The 19,344-nt window shown below is 48.9% G+C and overlaps 6 protein-coding genes across 6 annotated transcripts; 3 read left to right on the forward strand and 3 right to left on the reverse strand.

Moving 5' to 3' along the window:
* Window positions 1–770: 770 nt before the first annotated feature.
* Window positions 771–7,272, reverse strand: TRV_04611 (conidial pigment polyketide synthase PksP/Alb1; the record flags this gene model as incomplete). Its single annotated transcript, XM_003021252.1, has 7 exons — window positions 771–824; window positions 895–2,508; window positions 2,569–3,123; window positions 3,192–3,398; window positions 3,461–4,446; window positions 4,511–6,878; window positions 6,934–7,272. 7 exons carry the CDS (start codon window positions 7,270–7,272, stop codon window positions 771–773), a joined length of 6,123 nt encoding a protein of 2,040 aa, XP_003021298.1.
* A 1,772-nt stretch (window positions 7,273–9,044) lies between these two features.
* TRV_04612 (uncharacterized protein) lies at window positions 9,045–10,512 on the forward strand (the record flags this gene model as incomplete). Its single annotated transcript, XM_003021253.1, has 3 exons — window positions 9,045–9,313; window positions 9,397–9,523; window positions 9,568–10,512. The coding sequence occupies 3 exons, from the start codon at window positions 9,045–9,047 to the stop codon at window positions 10,510–10,512; spliced, it is 1,341 nt and encodes a 446-aa protein (XP_003021299.1).
* Window positions 10,513–10,924: 412 nt separating this feature from the next.
* TRV_04613 (short chain dehydrogenase/reductase family) lies at window positions 10,925–12,205 on the reverse strand (the record flags this gene model as incomplete). The annotated part of the gene is made up of 4 exons (XM_003021254.1): window positions 10,925–11,130; window positions 11,201–11,714; window positions 11,789–12,164; window positions 12,195–12,205. The coding sequence occupies 4 exons, from the start codon at window positions 12,203–12,205 to the stop codon at window positions 10,925–10,927; spliced, it is 1,107 nt and encodes a 368-aa protein (XP_003021300.1).
* A 502-nt stretch (window positions 12,206–12,707) lies between these two features.
* Window positions 12,708–14,068, reverse strand: TRV_04614 (Fasciclin domain family protein; the record flags this gene model as incomplete). The annotated part of the gene is made up of 3 exons (XM_003021255.1): window positions 12,708–13,007; window positions 13,077–13,436; window positions 13,517–14,068. 3 exons carry the CDS (start codon window positions 14,066–14,068, stop codon window positions 12,708–12,710), a joined length of 1,212 nt encoding a protein of 403 aa, XP_003021301.1.
* A 993-nt stretch (window positions 14,069–15,061) lies between these two features.
* TRV_04615 (conidial pigment biosynthesis oxidase Arb2) lies at window positions 15,062–16,659 on the forward strand (the record flags this gene model as incomplete). The annotated part of the gene is made up of 3 exons (XM_003021256.1): window positions 15,062–15,321; window positions 15,377–15,502; window positions 15,558–16,659. The coding sequence occupies 3 exons, from the start codon at window positions 15,062–15,064 to the stop codon at window positions 16,657–16,659; spliced, it is 1,488 nt and encodes a 495-aa protein (XP_003021302.1).
* Window positions 16,660–17,716: 1,057 nt separating this feature from the next.
* TRV_04616 (O-methyltransferase, putative) lies at window positions 17,717–19,228 on the forward strand (the record flags this gene model as incomplete). Its single annotated transcript, XM_003021257.1, has 3 exons — window positions 17,717–18,022; window positions 18,086–18,598; window positions 18,683–19,228. 3 exons carry the CDS (start codon window positions 17,717–17,719, stop codon window positions 19,226–19,228), a joined length of 1,365 nt encoding a protein of 454 aa, XP_003021303.1.
* Window positions 19,229–19,344: the final 116 nt, after the last annotated feature.

Here is a 19,344-nt window from a genome sequence, read left to right on the forward strand (position 1 = left end):
TTGAACGCGACCATGGCGACCCAAGGCGGCGTGAATGCTGAGTTTAGGTCAGAGAGACGGCTGCAACTGTTAACTAGTTACCTTGCAAAGTTGACTCGATGAGAGACAGCCAAATGGGCATCCCTCCGCGTCCCGGGCCGGTTTATGGCTAGCAGACCTTGAGCGACTCGCAGAAATCATCGCGTCAGCTGGACGAGCAGAATTTATCCGCGCCATCACTGCCGACTATGGAGTCATCGTTCGAGAATGGGCGCAGCGAGAGCGGCTTGAGTCACGCTCGCCATCGTCCTCACCACCGCAATCTCCATCGGGCCTCCTGCGCGCGAGTCCTGGCCAGTCAAGCTGACTCCATCGCTGGCGCAACCTGCTTTAACGCTGTAGAGTACCTCTTCATCTGATACACCTGACCTTCTACTTTCTCCATAAGCTGCCTCAAACTTCTGATTCCGTCACTCTGGAGAGTATCTAAGCTAGTAACAGATTTTCTTTTCTTGTCCCCCATCCCCTGCATAAGATTGGCGTTGAACTAGCCGACTCTGCTTACGGGTAGCTAGTTCAAAGAATGTTTACTCATATTTACTCAGTTTGACCGATACAAGGTGGGCTTGCCCTTATGCGGAAGAACTACGGATCTTTCATTTATTCTACAGAATAGGTTTAAACAACAAAATTATTATGCGCGGTTACTATCCAAAAATCACAAATCTCAAACGCCTCTAGCTACTGGTCACGTATGTACACTCCGGCCACAGCTATTTCACTTCATTCGCTTATGCTAGTGCAGCTTTAATGATTGCAGCTAGCTTAGATGCATGCTCTCCTTTCTAATACGATTGTGTGGTTAGTTACTGACCAGGACTGGCTCTTTAAATGTGCTCAGGTTGTTGTACTCACCATCATAGAGAAGTGGTTGGCGCGCTCAATACGCTCCAAGATAATCTCTCCTCCTGGAAAGACGGCCTCCCACCCAGCTGCTGAAAAGTCGGTGCGTTGTTCAGACAAAAACTTCATGCCTGGTGTATCGTCGGGATGGGACTGAAGTTTGGGCACATTAACACCATCAATTACACTCTCACACGCCCATATGATAGTCGTTCGTGGCGTTTTACCAGCCGGAAGAGGGGACGCATGGTAATCATGTAGGGTGTCAATTGTTGCATTGAAGTGTGGAATAAGCCATGCCGGTGCCTTCGCATGGCCCTTGGTTGGTCCAGCACGGTGTCCGAATACCTGATACTTGCTGCAGTGATCATAGAAATGCTGTGGCAGCTTGTCCAACCCCCTTGGGACCGGGGAATCGATTAGAATAAGATCGGGAACTTTTTCACCAGCTTCAATCAGCTTTTGAGCGGCGCGGTAGGCCAAAATACCTCCGGCGGACCAGCCTCCGAAATAATATGGCCCTGTTGGTTGGCGACGGCGGACCTCATCTATGTAACTATCAATCAGGTCGTCGAGAGTGCATCTGAAAAGCTCTGGGATCTTGTTATAGGGAGAGTTAAGCCCGATGACAGCTACGCGGGGACTCAGCCGTGGGATTGCTGAATATGAAGTTGCAGATCCTGAGCCGTCAGGGAAGAGGAAGAGGATCTTCTCTGCGTGTCTTGCAATACCCTGCAATAGAACAGATGTGGCAGGCGGTACAGCAATGTGTTCTGGCTTCTCGGACGTGTCGTAGTCGGAACTTGAGTCTGGTGGTGTCATGGATGACATGGTGTTTTCATCAGAGCTTTCCATCAGAATGGACGGTGCGCGGGTAGTAATAGTTGATTCCCCCTTTCCAAAGAATGCCTTCAGGTCTCGGATCGTGAAGGAATCTGTGAACACAGATTGACTGTCAATATCGACGTCCAATTCCTCCTTGAAACGACTGACGATCACAAGCGCCAGAAGTGAATCGATACCAATTTCTGCAAGGATACACTCATCAGCGAGCTCTGCAATCGCAATTCCACTCTCTTCAGACACTATAGCAAGGGCAGCAGCACAATCGGCACCCATGGAGATTCGAGAAGTGACGGCGGGCTCAACATTTAGCGCAATGACCGGTAATGGTGTTGGTTCCACCACTACTGGGATATCCGAACCTGACTGGTTTGCAAGGTAGCTTCTAAGCGCTTTCCCGGAGGTATACGTGAGGAATATATCATCCAGTTCCCCGTCCAACTCGAGCTCTTCCCGGAATCGGCTTGTGATCACTAGAGCCAACAGCGAATCAATTCCCATGTCTGTGAAGACACAATCGTCCGTGAGGTCTTCAACAGGCACGCCAGCTTCTTCAGAGATAATTTGGAATGCCTGCTTGACCTTTGGTGACTTGGCGCTGGCTGTTGTTGGAGCCATGGCGGGCTTAGCAATTGGCTTGGAGGTAGAAGTTGGCATGGCCGTTGCAACTGGTGCAACAGGAGCTGGTCGTGCTGTGGTCTTTTGATTTGCTTGTCCACGGGGAGCGGCCGGCGCTTCAGGCTTCAAGAAGAAACGCAACACTCGACGAGGAACGCCTTGGAACTGTTTGCCAGTTGTCAGTTACTTGGCCTCGCAAGTTCAGTTCTGATGGGAGCAACTTACAACAATGCCCTTGTAACTGGCTACAATTTTCTCACTTTCAAAGACCACCACATCACCATGGAACTTTCTGTTGTCTCCTGGAGACATATGACAGAAAGTCTTATACTTCTTCTCCTTCTGAAGAGGCTCATACAGCTGTAGAGACTCCCAGCCATGGTTAACGAACACCTCCACTGCCAAATCATTACTGTCATTGCAGTTCATGACAAACCCTCCTGCCTGTGTGAGGCCGTCAATATAAGCTGGATGGGCAAAGAAGTTACCAGCAGCCTGGACACCTTTGAAGTTGACCTGACTGGAGACTTCCAGGCTGTTGCTATCGATGATAACTTCATCGAGTGGCTGATAGTCTCGGTGGAATTGTGCCAAAGGACTGATCATCTTATAAACCATTGCTCGATTGAATCTTTGGGTTTCACCGCTTCCAAGTGTCTCGCGCATAGCGCCCATTCGAGCCTTGATAGTTGCAGTAGAGCCCTCTAGCAGCTTGAGCCGAGACCGATCAGTGAAGTGTATCTCGCAGGTCGCATGTTCCACCGTTGGCTCTCCAGATTTCTACAGTGGGTTGGGTCAATGTTAGCACGGGACTCTGGCATTCCAACACCATGGTAGGGAAGACTTACATCGTAAGAGCGGAAGGAAACGCCAGCTTTCTTAGCAGACCAATCGACAGTTGCTATGGTACGAAGTGGCTGGGGCCCCTGAGCCCGAGCAATCAATGCCTTCAAGACAGTCATGTTGGCCACGTCGACCAGGTTCGTTTCGATTTCTGGATGGTATCTCTCCAGAAGATACTTGCCGATGGAAAGGGCTATATTCGCATAGACAGACTAGAAGTACGGTCAGCATCAAAATTATCGCTTGGAAACTATCGATTCACGCCGGCACTTACTGGTGTGCATAGAGGCACGCCATCGACCTCGTGGCCCTGTACCAAGGGATTAAAATCTTCGCGTGCCATATCCGACTCGACAACAATTTTGTCAATACTGTCGTCCACTACTTTGTGGATGGTAGTTGAGGTCAAGGACGAAGGGCCAACGATCAATGGGGGGTCACCCTTTCGCAAAGACCAGTCATTCACGTACTGCATCCAGTAGTTCCCCAAGTCCCAGTTGTATGCAGGGAGTTCCAGGACCTTGTGAGAAGCCTCAAAGTCGCGGTGGTACTCGTTCCAGCGAAGGTCAGTGCCGGCCGAATAAAGGGAAACAAGCAACTCGGTTACAACCTTCAGGTCATCACGGCTACGCTGAAGCGTAGCCATAGAAGTGACAGAGGTCCCAAAGAGTGCCTTAACCATACCAGTCACGATAGGGTGAGGGCCTACCTCGACGAAAAAGGACTTATCTTTCACGACTCCAGTCTCTTTGACATGCTGAAGAGCTCCGAGGAAACTGACGGTCTCACGGCAATGTCTCCTTAGATACCTAGGGCAAATGATACCCTCGTCCACGATGACCTCGGCGAGCAATGGAGATATAACCGGAATCGCTGGCTTGCGGAACCTAACGCCTGTAGCCAGTGTCTCGAAATGGTTCAATATGGAATCTACCTGGGAAGAATGGTATGCAAAAGGCACCGAAATGATCTTTGTCTTGAGGCCATTGTTGTTCAAGGACTCCTTGAGGGCTTCAATTTGTTTGTTGGGCCCGGCAAGGACAGTCTCCTCTGGTGCATTGATACATGCAACCTCAAATTCCGTGCCATCGAGTGCTCTCTGGACGGCAGCTAAAGAAGCCTTAACCACAAGCATGCTGTGTGTTCCAAGTATACAATGCTGCTCTAACAACTGCGCACGTCTTCCCACGAGGAAAATGGTGTCTGTGTCGGACAGAACACCAGCGGTATTGAGAGCAGCATATTCGCCAAGGCTGTGACCTATGACATTGTCCGGAATGATATTTCCAGGAAATAAGCAGCCGAGATAAAGCCATTTGCATACAGACACTGGAGAGTTGTAAGGTGACTGGAGAGATATCGTGCTGTTGCTGGCTAGACTCATCCTCAATCACAGAAAGGAAGCTGGGGAATCCTAGCTTCTGGGCAAGGCTATCAAATCGGTTGATGTCTCTCTTAAATTGATCAAATAATGTGTATAGCTGCTTAGCCATACCAACATACTGAGCACCCTGTCCAGTATATGTGAATGTGACCTTGGGTGCAACTCTTGCTCTAACCTTGCCATCACCATTTGCAGCCGCTGTTTTAAGAGCTGCCTTGATATCGGCAGCAGATGCACCGGTAACAGCAACTCGATGTTGATGGTGAATTCGACGTGCGGTCGTGGTATAGGACAGCTGGGGAAGGAAAAGAGTCTCGTCTTGATGCTTCTCAATATAATCTGCGAGTGACTGGATATTTCGATTCAAAGAAATTGCTGATTTGGCTGACACCGTTACCACATGGGCAGCTCTAGGATCTGTTCCCAGAATCTCAGCCTCCACAGGTTTTTCTTCGAGGACTAGGGCAGAGTTTCCTCCTGCAGCGCTGAAGTTGTTTATAAATACCCTGCGTGGCTGTCCCTCTTTTGACGGCCAGGGGACGGCCTTCTTTGCAATGTATACGTTCCTGGCATCAAGGTCTGTTGGGAAGCTGGAGTTGATTTTGTTTTTGATACCACAGTGCGGAGGGATGGTATTGTTTCTCAACATCAAGAGAACCTTGATCAGAGCACTGACTCCAGCAGCAGCCTCTCCGTGACCGATGTTGGATTTAACTGAGCCTAGATATAAGGACTCTTCGGGCTGACGATATCGACGGGCGTCTGCAGGCGCGAAAGTGTCCAGGACAGAGGTCATTTCTCTAGCATCGCCTGCCTGAGTACCTGTTCCATGCAGTTCAACGTAACTCACACTGTATGGATCAACTCCACTGTTGCTGAGAATATTTCTCATGATATCCCTCTGGGCTCCGACATGCGGGCGGGTGATTGACTCTGCCTCTGCCGAATGGTTTGTGTAAGTTCCCAAGATGAGACCGTGGATAGGATCCTTGTCAGCAATGGCATCCTCCAAACGCTTCAGGATAACGGTGCCAACACCTTCTCCACGGCAATACCCATCGGCATCGTCATCAAATGTCTTACAGTTACCAGTGCGTGAGAGGAAGTGCCCACGATCCAGACCAGCAGTAAAGTCAGGGTTGGTAAGGATGTTTGTTCCACCCGCAATGGCAGTATCAATATCACGCTGCCACAGAGAATTGCAAGCGATATGGAGAGATGCCAAACTAGAAGAGCATGCGGTGTCAACACTGTAGCTGGGACCGCTGAATTTGAAGAAATAATTGATCCTGCCTGGGATGAACGCTCTGTTACCACCGGGAATGAAGTACGTGTCGATGTTTTGGGCACTGTTAGTTTCCATCCAGTCATTGCTTGTGACTCCATAGAAGACGCCCACCCGGTCGTGGCGGGTGGATGGGGTAGCGCCAGGGACAATTCCGGCTTGTTCCATTGCTTCATAGGCGGTCATCAAGGCGATACGCTGAGCAGGGTCGACTTGGGGTGCCTCGCGGGGTGACATGTTGAAAAAGAGTCCATCAAATGCCTCAGGATGTTCCAACCAGCAGCCGTACGGGGTAGCACTGGTATTCTTTTTCTTGCCGGTAGGGTCAACATGTGTCTTAGCACTCCAGTGGAGATCTGGCACAGTTTTGTGCACGTCTAGTCCACGGAAGATGAGATCCCAGAATTCCTCGTTATTCTCTGCACTTGGATATCTGCCTGAGAGGCCAACGATAGCGATCTTGGATCGACCACGAACCATATTTCCACGGGCCTCGCCACCGTTTTGGTCTGGCTTCACACTCTCGCCATTACCGGGGACTTGAGAATCATCAAGTTGCATCTTGGAGCTCAGTGATGCAGTTAATGTGGCCTCTGCATTGGTGCCAATAGAAATAACGTGGAACCTCGTTGCGTTGATTGAGGACATGAATGCAGCCAGCCCCTGAGTGAGCTCTGTCCATCTGATCGGCTCAATCAAAATTTGAATGAGTGCTGCCTCCAAGCGGGGTCGGAGTCCTTCGGGCTCAATTACTTCTCCAGTGGTGCTCGAAACCATAGGTCGAACGGCTCTATATCGCTCCCACTCCTGAGAATCGGTTGTCTCGAGGATTGCATCGATGTCGCTATTTGAAAATATATGCTTTGCATGATAAGGGGAGTGGATGTCAAGTACACGCGAGCGCATTCCTGACAGTATCTCAGAGGAGCGAAGTGCTAGCAAAATGGATGCAGGTGCACTGATCGACACCCAGTTATCCTCCCCATATGCACTAATCCATGGCATTGATGTGATGGGAAGATTCTGTGGAATTTGTTAGCCATTGTTATCCCGATAGCAGTGCAGGCATCATTCTTACATTAGACTCAGAGAATTTGCAAAGAAGCTCTTCAACTTTGTCAGTTGAATCACAAGATACAACCATCGACCAGTTTCCTTCCGACGGGTCAATTGCCTTGGCAGCACGTAATGTGCACATCCCCAGTCGAAAAGCGACCAGTACCGTTTGTACAGCAATAGGGACCAGTTCAGATGCAGTCCTACAACAGCTAACAGCTGCGGCAGAAAGAGCACCGGTACAGATACCTGATACGCAGGTTTCTTGGGGAGAGAAGTATTCCTGTCCGAGACCCTCATGTTGGCTGCAGTAGAAAAGGGGCATATTCATTAGCATGGATTCATCCTTCAGGACATTCATTGCTTGATTATGCAGATGCTCCCAACTCCAGGGACTTACTGAATAAACTCACCCAGTTGATAGATGCACGTCAATGCATTCTCAACAGCAGGATTTGACCTGCTGTGGCCGCTACGCCATGTCAATAGCTCAGCAATGCTAGAAAAACGAGGGAAAACTTCTTTGTCCTGGGCCGGCAATTGACCAATCTCAGCTCTGAGTTTATCGCAAACGCAATCAAAAAACGAACGAAGAAGGGGATATGAATCAGAGTGAAGGAGTGGTTGCAGCTTTGTGGAAATGTCATATGTCAAATCTCCGAAGAGATAGAGGTGCAGTTGATTCACCATGGTCAGCAGAGGCACTTGAGTTATATGTTGAAGCAATTACTATTGCCTAAGTGCTGAACTGCATGGGAAGTTGAAAATGGCAAAGGAGAACTGGAGCTCCAGTAGAAGTGTATGGAACTGCGCAGTTGAACTCTGCTCTGATATGTCCTAGGGGGATTTCCAACAGTTTTTAAAGCCTCAAGCAAGACCCTTGTGAGATGTCTAAATTGGCTATATTTACACACCACGTTCCCACGTGCCCTTTTTTGGAGACTCCATTCCCATGTGAGTGGTGGCAGCCGCTTGGTCCTCGACTCGTCCGCCAGCGTCCAGCTCAAGCCTACCAATCCACTTCAGCTTTGCATACCAACGATGTCTCCATACATTTCCCGAGCCAATAACAAGACCCGAAAGAGATCTTGCAGGACTCCCGCGCGACCCCCGATCATTCCCGGGACCATGTGTCGGAATTCGGATCTCAACCAGGGTCCAATATCTGTACTGAAACAAGGGGAGAATAGTGGTACTACTATACATTGTGGATAGCCATGAGGTACAAGGTTCTCTAAATGTGGGCTCCCATATCCGAGTAAGAGTCCACTGGGCCGAACCTGGATCCTCTTCCATATCAGCTCAACTTAACCCGGTTGAGTCCCGACTGTACCCCGAATCCTACGACATCTCAGCCCCCTTTCGGAGGCCCCGGGTAATTTGGAATATACAATGTTAATGAAGCAGGCTTTCTACTACGGAGATTTATTTTGCTTTAATGTTTCTTTTGCCGTGTGCCTTTCCACCCTTTATACGATAGGGCTGCCCAGACATACCCAAGAATAACGGTCAACATTTGATGATACCCATTTACATACTATTGGCAAAGCTGTTTCTTCTCCTTTGATCATTTGGGCTTCCAAAATGTCTGAAAAAGCGCCAACAGTTGCGGTTCTTGGTCTTGGTATGTAAAGATTCTATACTGGTAGCTTGCTGCCTCTCCGCTGAATAGGTTATCGATAATGATATGCAGATAGCTGACTTGGCACCAATATAGGGGCCCTTGGCCTTGTGTCGATGAAGAACCTGCTTGAGGAAGGGTTCAATGTGACCGGATTCGATCGGAATTCATACGTTGGCGGTCTATGGCATTACAATGAGGAGAATAAGAACATCTCTGTGTTACCAAGTCAGCTTTTACTCTCTTTATATGTGCTATGTGGACTCATTCAACTGACCAGAGCTCAATTCGTTTTCTAGCCACGGTAACAAACGGATCCAAACATCGTGTAAGATAGCTCTATACAAGCTGTTGCCGATATAGAAGAGCTGGACTAAACAGACCTTTTATACTAGGGATCATTCACCGATTTTCCCTTTCCTGATGGTGAGTTTGCGCAAGAGCTTATGCATTGCGGAATTGTATGGTTTTAACTGGGTGTAGATACGCCAGATTTCCCGACAGCAAGCCATATGGCGAAATACCTTGCCTCGTATGCCGAGCATTTCCAGGTCATGCCACATGTGCGCCTTAGCACAAACATCCACCGTGCAAGCTGGAATGAGATGAAACACAAGTGGGAAATTGAAATATCTCCAGTTGGAAACGAAGACCAGAAGACTGTGCAAGAATTTGACAAAGTAATCCATGCGTTGGGCCCCGATCAAGTACCCAATATCCCGAAGGTAGCGGGAATCGAGAAATTCAAAGGAGACGTGCAACATTCTGTCACTTTCAAGAGGTAAGTTGGGCTGTTTTTTTTCTCATTCGGTAATTTATGGATGGCTTGATGCCTGCAATAAGTATCCAAGCTAACTATAAAAGTGCTGATGACTATGCAGGCAAGCGGGTGCTGGTTGTTGGCTTTGGAAACACTGCAGCTGATGTCACGGGCCTTCTGGCGGATGTAGCGGAACAAGTGTATGTATCGCACCGTCACGGTGCCATAGTGGTAAGTCTTGAGCCGGCACTATATCCCACTGCTTTCCGTTACAGCTAACCATGTTCCAGTTGCCACGATGGGTTGACGGTAAGCCGGTCGACCATGTACGCACCTATCGCAAAGGATGGATTTTGGGTAAGATGTCCCGCTACACCCCAGGCCTGTGGAAAAAGGTGATGGATAGCGTTATTGTCGGACTTCGCAATCGGCTATACGACCTTAAGCCGGAATGGCAGCTGGATCCTGCTCCGTCTTTCAGCCAGCAACGACCAATTATCAGCGACAATCTGATTGACAACCTATCCAGTGGCCGGGTTATTTCCCTTCCGGCTATCCGTCACGTCTGTGACGGCACAACCATCGAAATGACCGATGGCACTGTAATTGAGGTGGACTCCATCGTCTGGTGTACTGGATACACCGTTGACTATTCAATGCTCGGGAAGAGTGATCCAACCATCTATGACCAGAAGGACGCCTGTGAGATGTCGAATGGCCGGAAGATGCCTCGTCTTTACCAGAATGTCATCTCCCTGCAGCACCCCGAGTCACTTGCTTTCATGGGCAACTTGTCATTCATGAACCCGGCATTCCTGATGTTCGACCTTGCGAGCATGGCAGTTGCACAGCTCTGGAAGGGGACTTCTCGACTTCCATCCAAGGCAGAAATGAACCGCCAGGTGGACGAGCAATTCAAGTGGATTGCCAATCTCTCTAACAACTCGCGAGTGACGCCGGGCCTAACTAAAGGAGTTGACTGGCTGGAATGGGTTGATGAAACGGCCGGTCTCGGTATGGGAGCGAATTTGGGATATGGCTGGCAGGGCTGGACTTTCTGGCTCATGGACCGGGAACTATGCGGTATGGTTATGGATGGGCTTTTGCTGCCTTTCCACTACCGACTGTTCAATGCGGGCAAGCGTAAGCCATGGGCCGGTGCTCGGGAGAACATAATCAAGATGAACAAGGAGCTTCGGGCTAAGAATTGGTACCCGTAGTGTGAGGCTGAAGCAAACTCTTCCTGACTAAGTTTATTCGACGCGAGTGTGAGATAGGTAGCTAATTATGGTCAAGATTTCTTTTCACTTTTTCCTTATACTTTGTGTATATATTAGCTGGCATCATCTCTGCCCTTGACATCTCGATCCAGCTCCCAATGTAAACCCCCTGCTCTCGAATTATTTAAGTCAATAGAGTAATTCTGTCTTCAATTGGTGGCTAGCTTCTTTAGCTCAGCCTTTTGATAATAACTCTATCAATATCGATCGGGATTATTGTCTGGGGCTTTAACCCGAATATGATCCTTCGCCATAGCCTTATATATAACTATTTTATAAACATGGATAACCAATATTTTTGTTAAATAAGAAAAAAAAGTGCTTTCACAGTAAGACCCAAATATAACATCGATCAATAAGCGCTGGGATGGATAGCAAGGTAGCCTCCATCAGACAACATCACTGAGCCGTTACAGTAGGCACCAGCCTTCGAGGCCATGTACAAGAGGGTCCCACTGATCTCCTGCATGTCTCCAAAGCGCTCTTCAGGGGTCATGGTAGCCGGTAACCGACCCCCCGTACTCTTGTAGAAGTCTTGGGTCATCTCCGTGTGGAAATCTATGGCACCACCGTTAGCTTCCTATCTTTCTGGTATGGTTATATCTTGCAGTAATTAAGGGGGCCTTACATCCTGGTGCCAGGACATTCGCTCGGATCTTCCATGGCGTAAGATATGTCGACAGATTCTTGGTCATCTGCGTTGTCCCGGCCTTGCTGGCGCCGTAGATGAAGGCCGAGTTATCGCGACCAAAGCCACCAACGCTGCTGACCATGATGACCTGGCTGCGCACGTAGTCTGACCGGCCGCCGTTTGCCTTTGCCTGCTCTGCGCGCACACGGTTGCCCCGGTCCAGCAGCTCGAGGAATGCAAAGGTCACCATCAGGGGCGCCGTGGTGTTGGCTTCAAGAACCCTGGCGTAGTCCTCGAACGACGGCTTGCTGAACCAGTAGTTCCGCAGGTCTGTGATGCTCCATTTGGCATTTGGTCGCGTCCGCTGGGGGCCTAGGTTCGGTGTTGAGATTCCAGCGTTGTTGACCACCAAGTTGACGAAGCCGTCCTCGCTGGCAATGCGTTCCACTGCCGTCTCGAGGTCGTCCTTGGAGGTGATATCACATTGTAAGGGGTAAATGTTTCCGTATGTCTGGGTTGCCTTGTTAGTGTTTTGATTCCATACTCCTCCTAGGGGGTGCATATATATATCTATATCTGGCTTACTGCTTGCTTTGCGGCGGCCTCGAGGACTGCCAGCCGTCGACCCAGGATGTAGACCTTTGCTCCATTGGCCTCGAGTGCCTTTGCCATCATCAGGCCTATCCCTGTTCCACCTCCAGTAACAACTGCAACGCAGTCACTGACATCGAATAGCTCGCTATTCTGCAATGGGACTTCCTCGGCAGCCATGGTGACGTTCTGGCGGATTGCTAGCCAACACTTGGTAGAGATCGAAAATGTAGAGATAGAAACGATGTCGTCTTCATCTTGACCCTCTCCAATCTTGCCGCCGTCATGATATAGCTTGTTGCTGAGTCTGTCCCGGCGCTGTTGTTCATCGCGAGAGACACCAGGAGTTCGATGCTTCAGCCACCAGCCGCTATACCAAGCCCGAAGTTGCTCGGGTTACTTATTGAACATGCTCACTAACATTATTTTAGCCAGTTAGTTATTGTATGTTAAACATCGGGGAAGGCTCACCGGCAGGTTCAAACCCGAGCCCCGAAGGCTGGCCCTGAAAATGGGTCTCAATTTGGTCTCGCTGGATAAATCTTCGCCCGAGGGAGGGAGAAGCTTCTGGACTCTCTCACAGTCGAAAACACGAGCCTGGCTGAGGGTAGACGATTCATGGAATAGTTTGACATTTTCTCAAATGAATCCTCCGATTGATCATGTTCGGTATGAAATTCAGGGGCTAACTAACTACCTGGGTAGAGTTACTCTAAAAGGGGTAAAATCAAATTACAACATCCAGGCTTGAGAGCATCATTTTCTCACTCGTTGACTAGCTAGTTAACCAAGTGAATTACAGAGAGATGACAAAATGGTTGATTCTTAATGTATATTATTCTACATGTAGATGTGGTACACCGGATTTTTATCGTTGCGCAGACAACCGGCATTGCGCAAATAGCGAGATTGGTCACGGCTCTACAACAAGTCTCTCTAATCTTTTCTTCAGCTCTCCCACTGGTACTCCGGACGGGCCTAGAAGCCATTGTGCCATAGTGCTCATCCATGATTGTTCGGAGGTAGACTCTTCTCCATTGGATAGGAGCGGTGGTAGCAAGACGGTGTCAATCTTATGTACCACGCCATCCATCACCACGATGTCATGACTCTCGATGCTAACAGCATTGTTGATCTTGGGAGAAACTCGAGATCCATCCATCTCTACCGTCACACTCAGATTATGGGAACGAAGCAGAGTCGGAAGATGTATCTACAATATTCATTTGACTCAGCAATCAAACGATGATATGCCACGGGGAGGACTGATGAGAGTACCTACTTTTGACCCGTTTTCCAGGGGAATCTGTGCCTCCCCGTTATGAGGGAACAGCAAATTGCTAAACATGGTCTGGTTGGCAACAATGTGGTATTGAAGCAGAGCTCTTAGGTATTCCTTGCCATAGGGGCTAAAGAGAAACTGATTGGCTTTTGATCCCAACTTGTCGAAGGCTTTATTGGTAGGAGCAAACACAGTCTGGCCGAGATGGTTGGACGTATCGTTGACTGTCACGGCAACGTCTGTATCGATGAGAGCTTTGCGCAGTTTGCTCAATTTAGGGTCATCACGTAGGAGGTCGGACGTCGATTCTGGCATCATAAGGACACGATCAATCAGATGGACGTAACCATTCACTGCAGGCTACACATAATTAGCAAGGAGCCAGGTAACTAGTTATATATAGATATACAACTGTTGAGCAAAAAGCGCCACTCACTCACCATCTCAGGAGCAGCCGGCCGGGCTACATGGTTCAACATGAAGCCGTCACCTCCATCTACCCTCTGTATGCTAATGCGTTGGCGATATGTCTCGAAGACGTCTGCAAAGACAAACGACGGCGCTGTAGTCATGTGTGAAAAATCCTTCTGCGAAAGCGCTCCTGCACCCATATGGTATCCGATCAGGTAGAGCCAGTAGAAGGATGGTAGATCCCAGGCAAAAGTCTCCTTCTCGAACGCTTCGTCGGTTGGGACGTAGACGGTGAACTTGGCCTTTGGCGCATCAAGACCGGCTACGATGTTCTTGAATTCTCCCAGCACTTTCACAAATTTGGAGACACGGGTATCATTCCTGATGGTCTCCCACACAGTACCATGGGGTTCAGGGGTCGAAGAGGCACTGTTCGCACCCAGCCGGCTGTTGATATAGTTGCTGACCTTGCTGTCGCTCGAGCTCTTGAAGGTCCATTGTATTGCCAGCAAGATAGTCACCACCACGGCAGTTCCGCGCAGCGTCTGGCGTACTATACGTCGAAGCCGGTGGTTTTCCATGCTGCCAGCTTGGCGTATATGTGTGTCCGATCAAGACCAGGAGAATAGAAGCAGTCACTGGCGGGCAGCAGAGTCCCGGGGGCAGTTTTATTCATTTCTGGGCATCAACTCTGTCGTCTCTGGGCTCATGTCGACTGGCTTCTGCTTCTCCAGCCTGCTCGGTCGGGGTTCGGGTTGTGGAAACTAATCTGATAGCGTTTTGCTAGGCTGTCCCCGGCCGTTCTCGTGTTCGGACATATATATTAGTTTTATGTATGTAACTATTAGCCAGTTACGGCGGTATTCTCCAGTCTTTGGGTGATGGAATGCAGCCAGCTCCGAGGCGAGCTCGCCAGCCTGGCCTTTTTAATGAAATTCTTTGCCTGTCTGCATTCCCATTCCTGTGTTCATCAGCTCGAGATCTAAACGGATCTTTGTTGGAACGATGCGAGGATGGATAATTGCCCTCTGCGCTCTCGCTGCAGGAGAGGCCGCTGCGAAAGTCGTACGCGAGGAGCTGACATTGACATGGGGCTTGGGAGCGCCAAATGGACAGCCTAGGGAGATGATCTTTATGAATGGCCAGTTCCCGGGGCCTACATTTGTCTGGGACGAAGACGACGACGTGGAGGTAAGAAACTGGCTGGAAGATGGGCCAAAATTCATTTGTGCGCGCCTTGCTGAAATTAGTTATTGATATATAGGTCCTTGTCCATAATAAAATGCCCTTTAACACAACTATACATTGGCATGGACTCTTGTAAGTCCCATCTGGTAGCCGGCTTTGAAAGAAGGGATGTGAACGACTTACAACTCCAGGATGCAAGGCACTCCCTGGTCTGATGGTGTCCCTGGCTTGACGCAGAAACCAATAGAGGTGGGAGAGTCTTTTATTTACCGATTCAAGGCGTATCCTTCTGGAACTCATTGGTAGGAAATTATCTAGAGATATAAAATATTGGGAATGGTAGCTAACTGAGAAGAATAAGGTGGCATTCGCATACGAGGACAACCATGTTTGATGGCTTATTCGGTGCCATGTACATCAGGTACTTATTTGACCATTATCTCGCATTTTATGGACATGCTTTAACATTCAACAGGCCAAAGCCCACAGCTCCAGCTCCATGGTCACTTATCAGCAATAACCCGAAGGACATTGAAAGTATGAAAAAAGCCGTTGCGAACCCTCATGTTGTGGTTGTCTCAGACTGGACCCGGTTCAAGTCCTGGGAATATATGAAGGCCCAAGAAGACTCAGGTTATACTATATTGTATGGCTCCTTGTTCCTTACGGCACTCCGCAAAAGCTTATGGATTCCCTTCTAGTTGCGTGGACAGCATTCTTATCAATGGAAAAGGCAGTGTATACTGTCCAGGAGAGGATTTTCTTGTCAATCACACAATGGATTATATGAAATGGGCCATATACCCACGCCATGTCAATGACAAAGGGTACGGCTCCTGTTTGCTGGGACTCTAGCGAGAATATCACTGATTCGTAATATAGATGCCTCCCTTTTGTCAGATCGACGGAAAACAAATATCTACGCGATGGCCACCCAGAGACAATTCCTCTCCATCTACAACAAGGATGTGTGCCATCCGAGGGAGAGCAGGCGGTTTTTGAAGTCGATCCGGCCGATGAATGGGTCAGTTTCAACTTTGTTGATGCTGCAACCTTCAAGACCCCCGTTTTTGCCATTGATGAGCATGAAATGTGGGTTTATGAGGCAGACGGTCATTTTATTGAGCCGCAGAAAGTTGATACAGTCAAGTTTTACGCTGGTGAACGATACTCGGTCATGGTAAAGTTACACAAGAACGATGCTCGAGACTATACAATTCGAGTGATGGATACAGGTCTAACTCAGATCATTGGATCATATGCCACACTACGGTGTAAACGGAACCCGAATGACAAGAATGTTCACGAAGCGAAGGAGTCTAAAGGGATTCTCAACTATGGCGGTCTAAACACGACGCACGTCGTTACCTTAGACCGCGATAACCTACCGCCTTATCCACCCAGTGCACCCGCCCCGCATGCAGATGCCCTTTACCTCCTTGATACTCACCGCGTGAAAACCGCGTGGACGTACACCATGAAAGGTGGTGCAATGTATCAAGAGGATCGCAGTGCATACGCCCCATTACTTTACTACCCAGACTCGGCCGATGCAATGGACGAGAGTCTTGTCATCCGTACTAAGAATAATACTTGGATTGACCTTGTTGTTCAGGTAGGTTCCCTTCCAAATCAGCCCCAGGAGTTCCCGCATATCATGCACAAACACTCCGGAAAGACCTGGCAGATCGGTGCCGGGGAAGGACACTGGAATTATTCTTCAGTCGAAGAGGCAATGAAGGCCGAGCCTACCAAATTTAACCTCAAAACACCGAATTATCGGGACACCTTCATCACGTCCTTTGACGGGCCATCTTGGATCGTGCTACGATACCATTCTAACAACCCTGGGCCTTGGCTCATGCACTGTCATTTTGAGATTCATCTGGGTGGTGGCATGGCTATTGCCTTCATGGATGGTGTTGATGCGTGGCCCAAGGTACCACCAGAATACGGTCCTGGAAAAGGCGGGTTCTTGGACTGACGTGTTATATCTCACTCACAAGTATGAACGTTTAACTACGCCGGAAACTAACCCAGGAGGGATTCCTACTTTTTGGTTTGCAACGTTCAAGTAATGTTTCATCATGTATATAGGATATAGATAGGTTTCAATTGTATGGGGTGCTTAGAATTACCTCGAAACGACCACAAAAGCATCCCTGTAATTTCGTGCTTTTGGATCCCTGTTGATACGAGAAAGCTTCGCGAACGAACTACTTCTTGAGAGTTACAAATAATAAGCTTTAGCCAAGGAGGAGTTAAGCTTAATTTAGTTAAGGTAAATCCGCCGTGATCGGCCCGCAGAAAAGTGGGTCCCGATTTTTGCATTTAATCTCGCGAAGAGGAAAAAAGGGTGAAGATCGGGCTAAGAATCGGGTCTCGGGGTTGCGTCGGGTTAAAAGGTCGGCCAATGCAGAAGATACAATCAAATACGTTCCCCCGAGTGGCGCGAGCTATGTGCTTTTTACTGACGTGGCGGAGAAAGTTCGCTCTCGCTATCATTAACCAATACCGTAAGCCCTATAGGGACCAGATATGGTGGTTACATCGGGGTTGTTCGGGGCCTGACGATCTCAGCTGCAGAGCTTTGTTGGACGAACCGCATCAACAACTCAGTCACCTAGGATAACATGTGTTGCATGCCTGTCATACTGTGACAGCCAGGTTCCAGGTACACAGTGCACCGTTATACATCGCGGAAATATATTTCCACATCGATGGGACAAGGCCTCGTCTATCTAAAGCCAGTATTATAGGCTGTAGGAGCTGACTCGGGTAAGGATTCTCGGTATTGCCAAAGCTTGAGTTGCGAGGCTGTTGAGCTGTGGTGTATCTCCAAGAGGTGTTGTCAGTTGGTAGTAATTATACCCGATCCTCAATAATATTCTATATACCTGAGCTTCATCTACCTGTAGTAGCTTTGAGCTGTGGCCTACTCATTATTCTCAATAAGCTCCTTTGAGTGTACTGCGAGTTTATCCAGTCTTCTCCGTGTATTTCTCCAATAGATAGCTTAGAGATTGACAACTATCTCAGCAATGCCTGCCACCACCATGCAGCAAACCAACGGTGGAACTCCCAAAACCAATGGGACTCACTCACAAGAGTCAATGCTGGAGGTGCTCGCATCTCAGGTGCAAGAAAATGCGAAAGTCGTGAGCGAGTTTCTTCGAACTTCAGGCCATGCAGCACCATCTTTTGCCAGTGATGCTCCTGCTACATCGCTCCCAGCTTCCGCGCCTCCAGAGATAGGTGCGGCACGACAGGCTCTGATGGGAGCCGCCCTCCAAATTTTCCACCTGGCTGCCGGGCCCAGTGAGTATCTGCCGCATCTAGCTGTCGGAGTAAGTAAATGCATACCCCTATCTATCAGCGCCAGCAACTAAATGGATGTTTTCTGTTTGTAGTATCAACACATCGCCTGCCTCCGATGGCTCACCCATTTCAACATCTTCAAGCTGGTCCCACGCGATTCGTCCATTTCGTATCCTGCTCTTGCAGCCGCAGCTGGAGTTTCGGTCAAGCAGCTCAAGACAGTAGCTCGCATGGCCATGACGAACCACTTGTTCTGCGAGCCAGAGTCCAATATGGTCGCTCACACGGCAGCATCAATGCTTATCGCGACTGACTCCAGTTTCTATGACTGGGCATCTTTCATGTGTGAGGCTTCGGTCCCCATGGCAGCAAAATTGGTAGAAGCCACCGTAAAGTGGACGGACAGTGAAGAGAAGACCCAGACCGCGTACAATGTTGCGTTTGACACCGATCTGCCGTTCTTCGACCACCTCAAGACCCAGCCTGACAAGACACGGCAGTTCGCTAGCTACATGAAGAATGTGCAGAAGAGCGGCGGCACTGGAATGCACTATCTGATTGAAGGATTTGACTGGGCCAGCCTGGGCAAGGGGACAGTTGTAGATGTAAGTCGTTTCATTCTTGGTCACCTTTGATACACCTATCAAGCAAAGTAAAGCAGCACTAAATACCCTTTATTCATGAAACAGGTTGGTGGTTCTAGCGGAGCAGCAAGTATTTCACTTGCCTCCACCTTCCCAGACCTCAACTTCATCGTGCAGGATCTGCCTGAAAATGCAGCAGACGGACAAGCATTCCTAGCTTCACCGGAGCAACAGGAGAAGTTGGGCAAGGGGGTTACTTCGCGTATCTTCTTCGAGGGTCACGATTTCTTCCAGCCTCAGCCATTCCAGGGCGCAGATGTGTATTTGTTGCGTATGATTCTGCATGACTGGCCGAAGAAAGAAGCCGTCAAAATCCTCCAGAACATCCTGCCTGCTCTGAAGGGTTCATCTCGCATCATCATAATGGATACTGTTCTGCCGCAGCCAGGGTCTATTCCATCTGCCCAGGAGCGGCTTCTGCGAGCCAGGGATATGACTATGTTGGAGGCATTCAACAGTCTGGAAAGAGACCTGGAAGATTGGAAGGAATTGCTGCATTCTGTGGACGAGCGGTTGACTTTGAAGAATGTCGTCCAGCCTGTTGGAAGTGTCATGTCTGTTCTCGAGATTACCCTTGGTGGACGTGCCTAGAAAGAGTGTTGATGTATATTGTTTCGGTCCATTTGTGTCTAGAATTGATAGTCAATAATATAAATGACAAGTAAGATCTTAACGCCCTCAGTACGTGTTCACCATCTCAATGTATA

Source organism: Trichophyton verrucosum (assembly GCF_000151505.1).
Source record: "Trichophyton verrucosum HKI 0517 chromosome Unknown contig00357_1.f1.exp, whole genome shotgun sequence".
Lineage (NCBI taxonomy): Eukaryota > Fungi > Ascomycota > Eurotiomycetes > Onygenales > Arthrodermataceae > Trichophyton > Trichophyton verrucosum.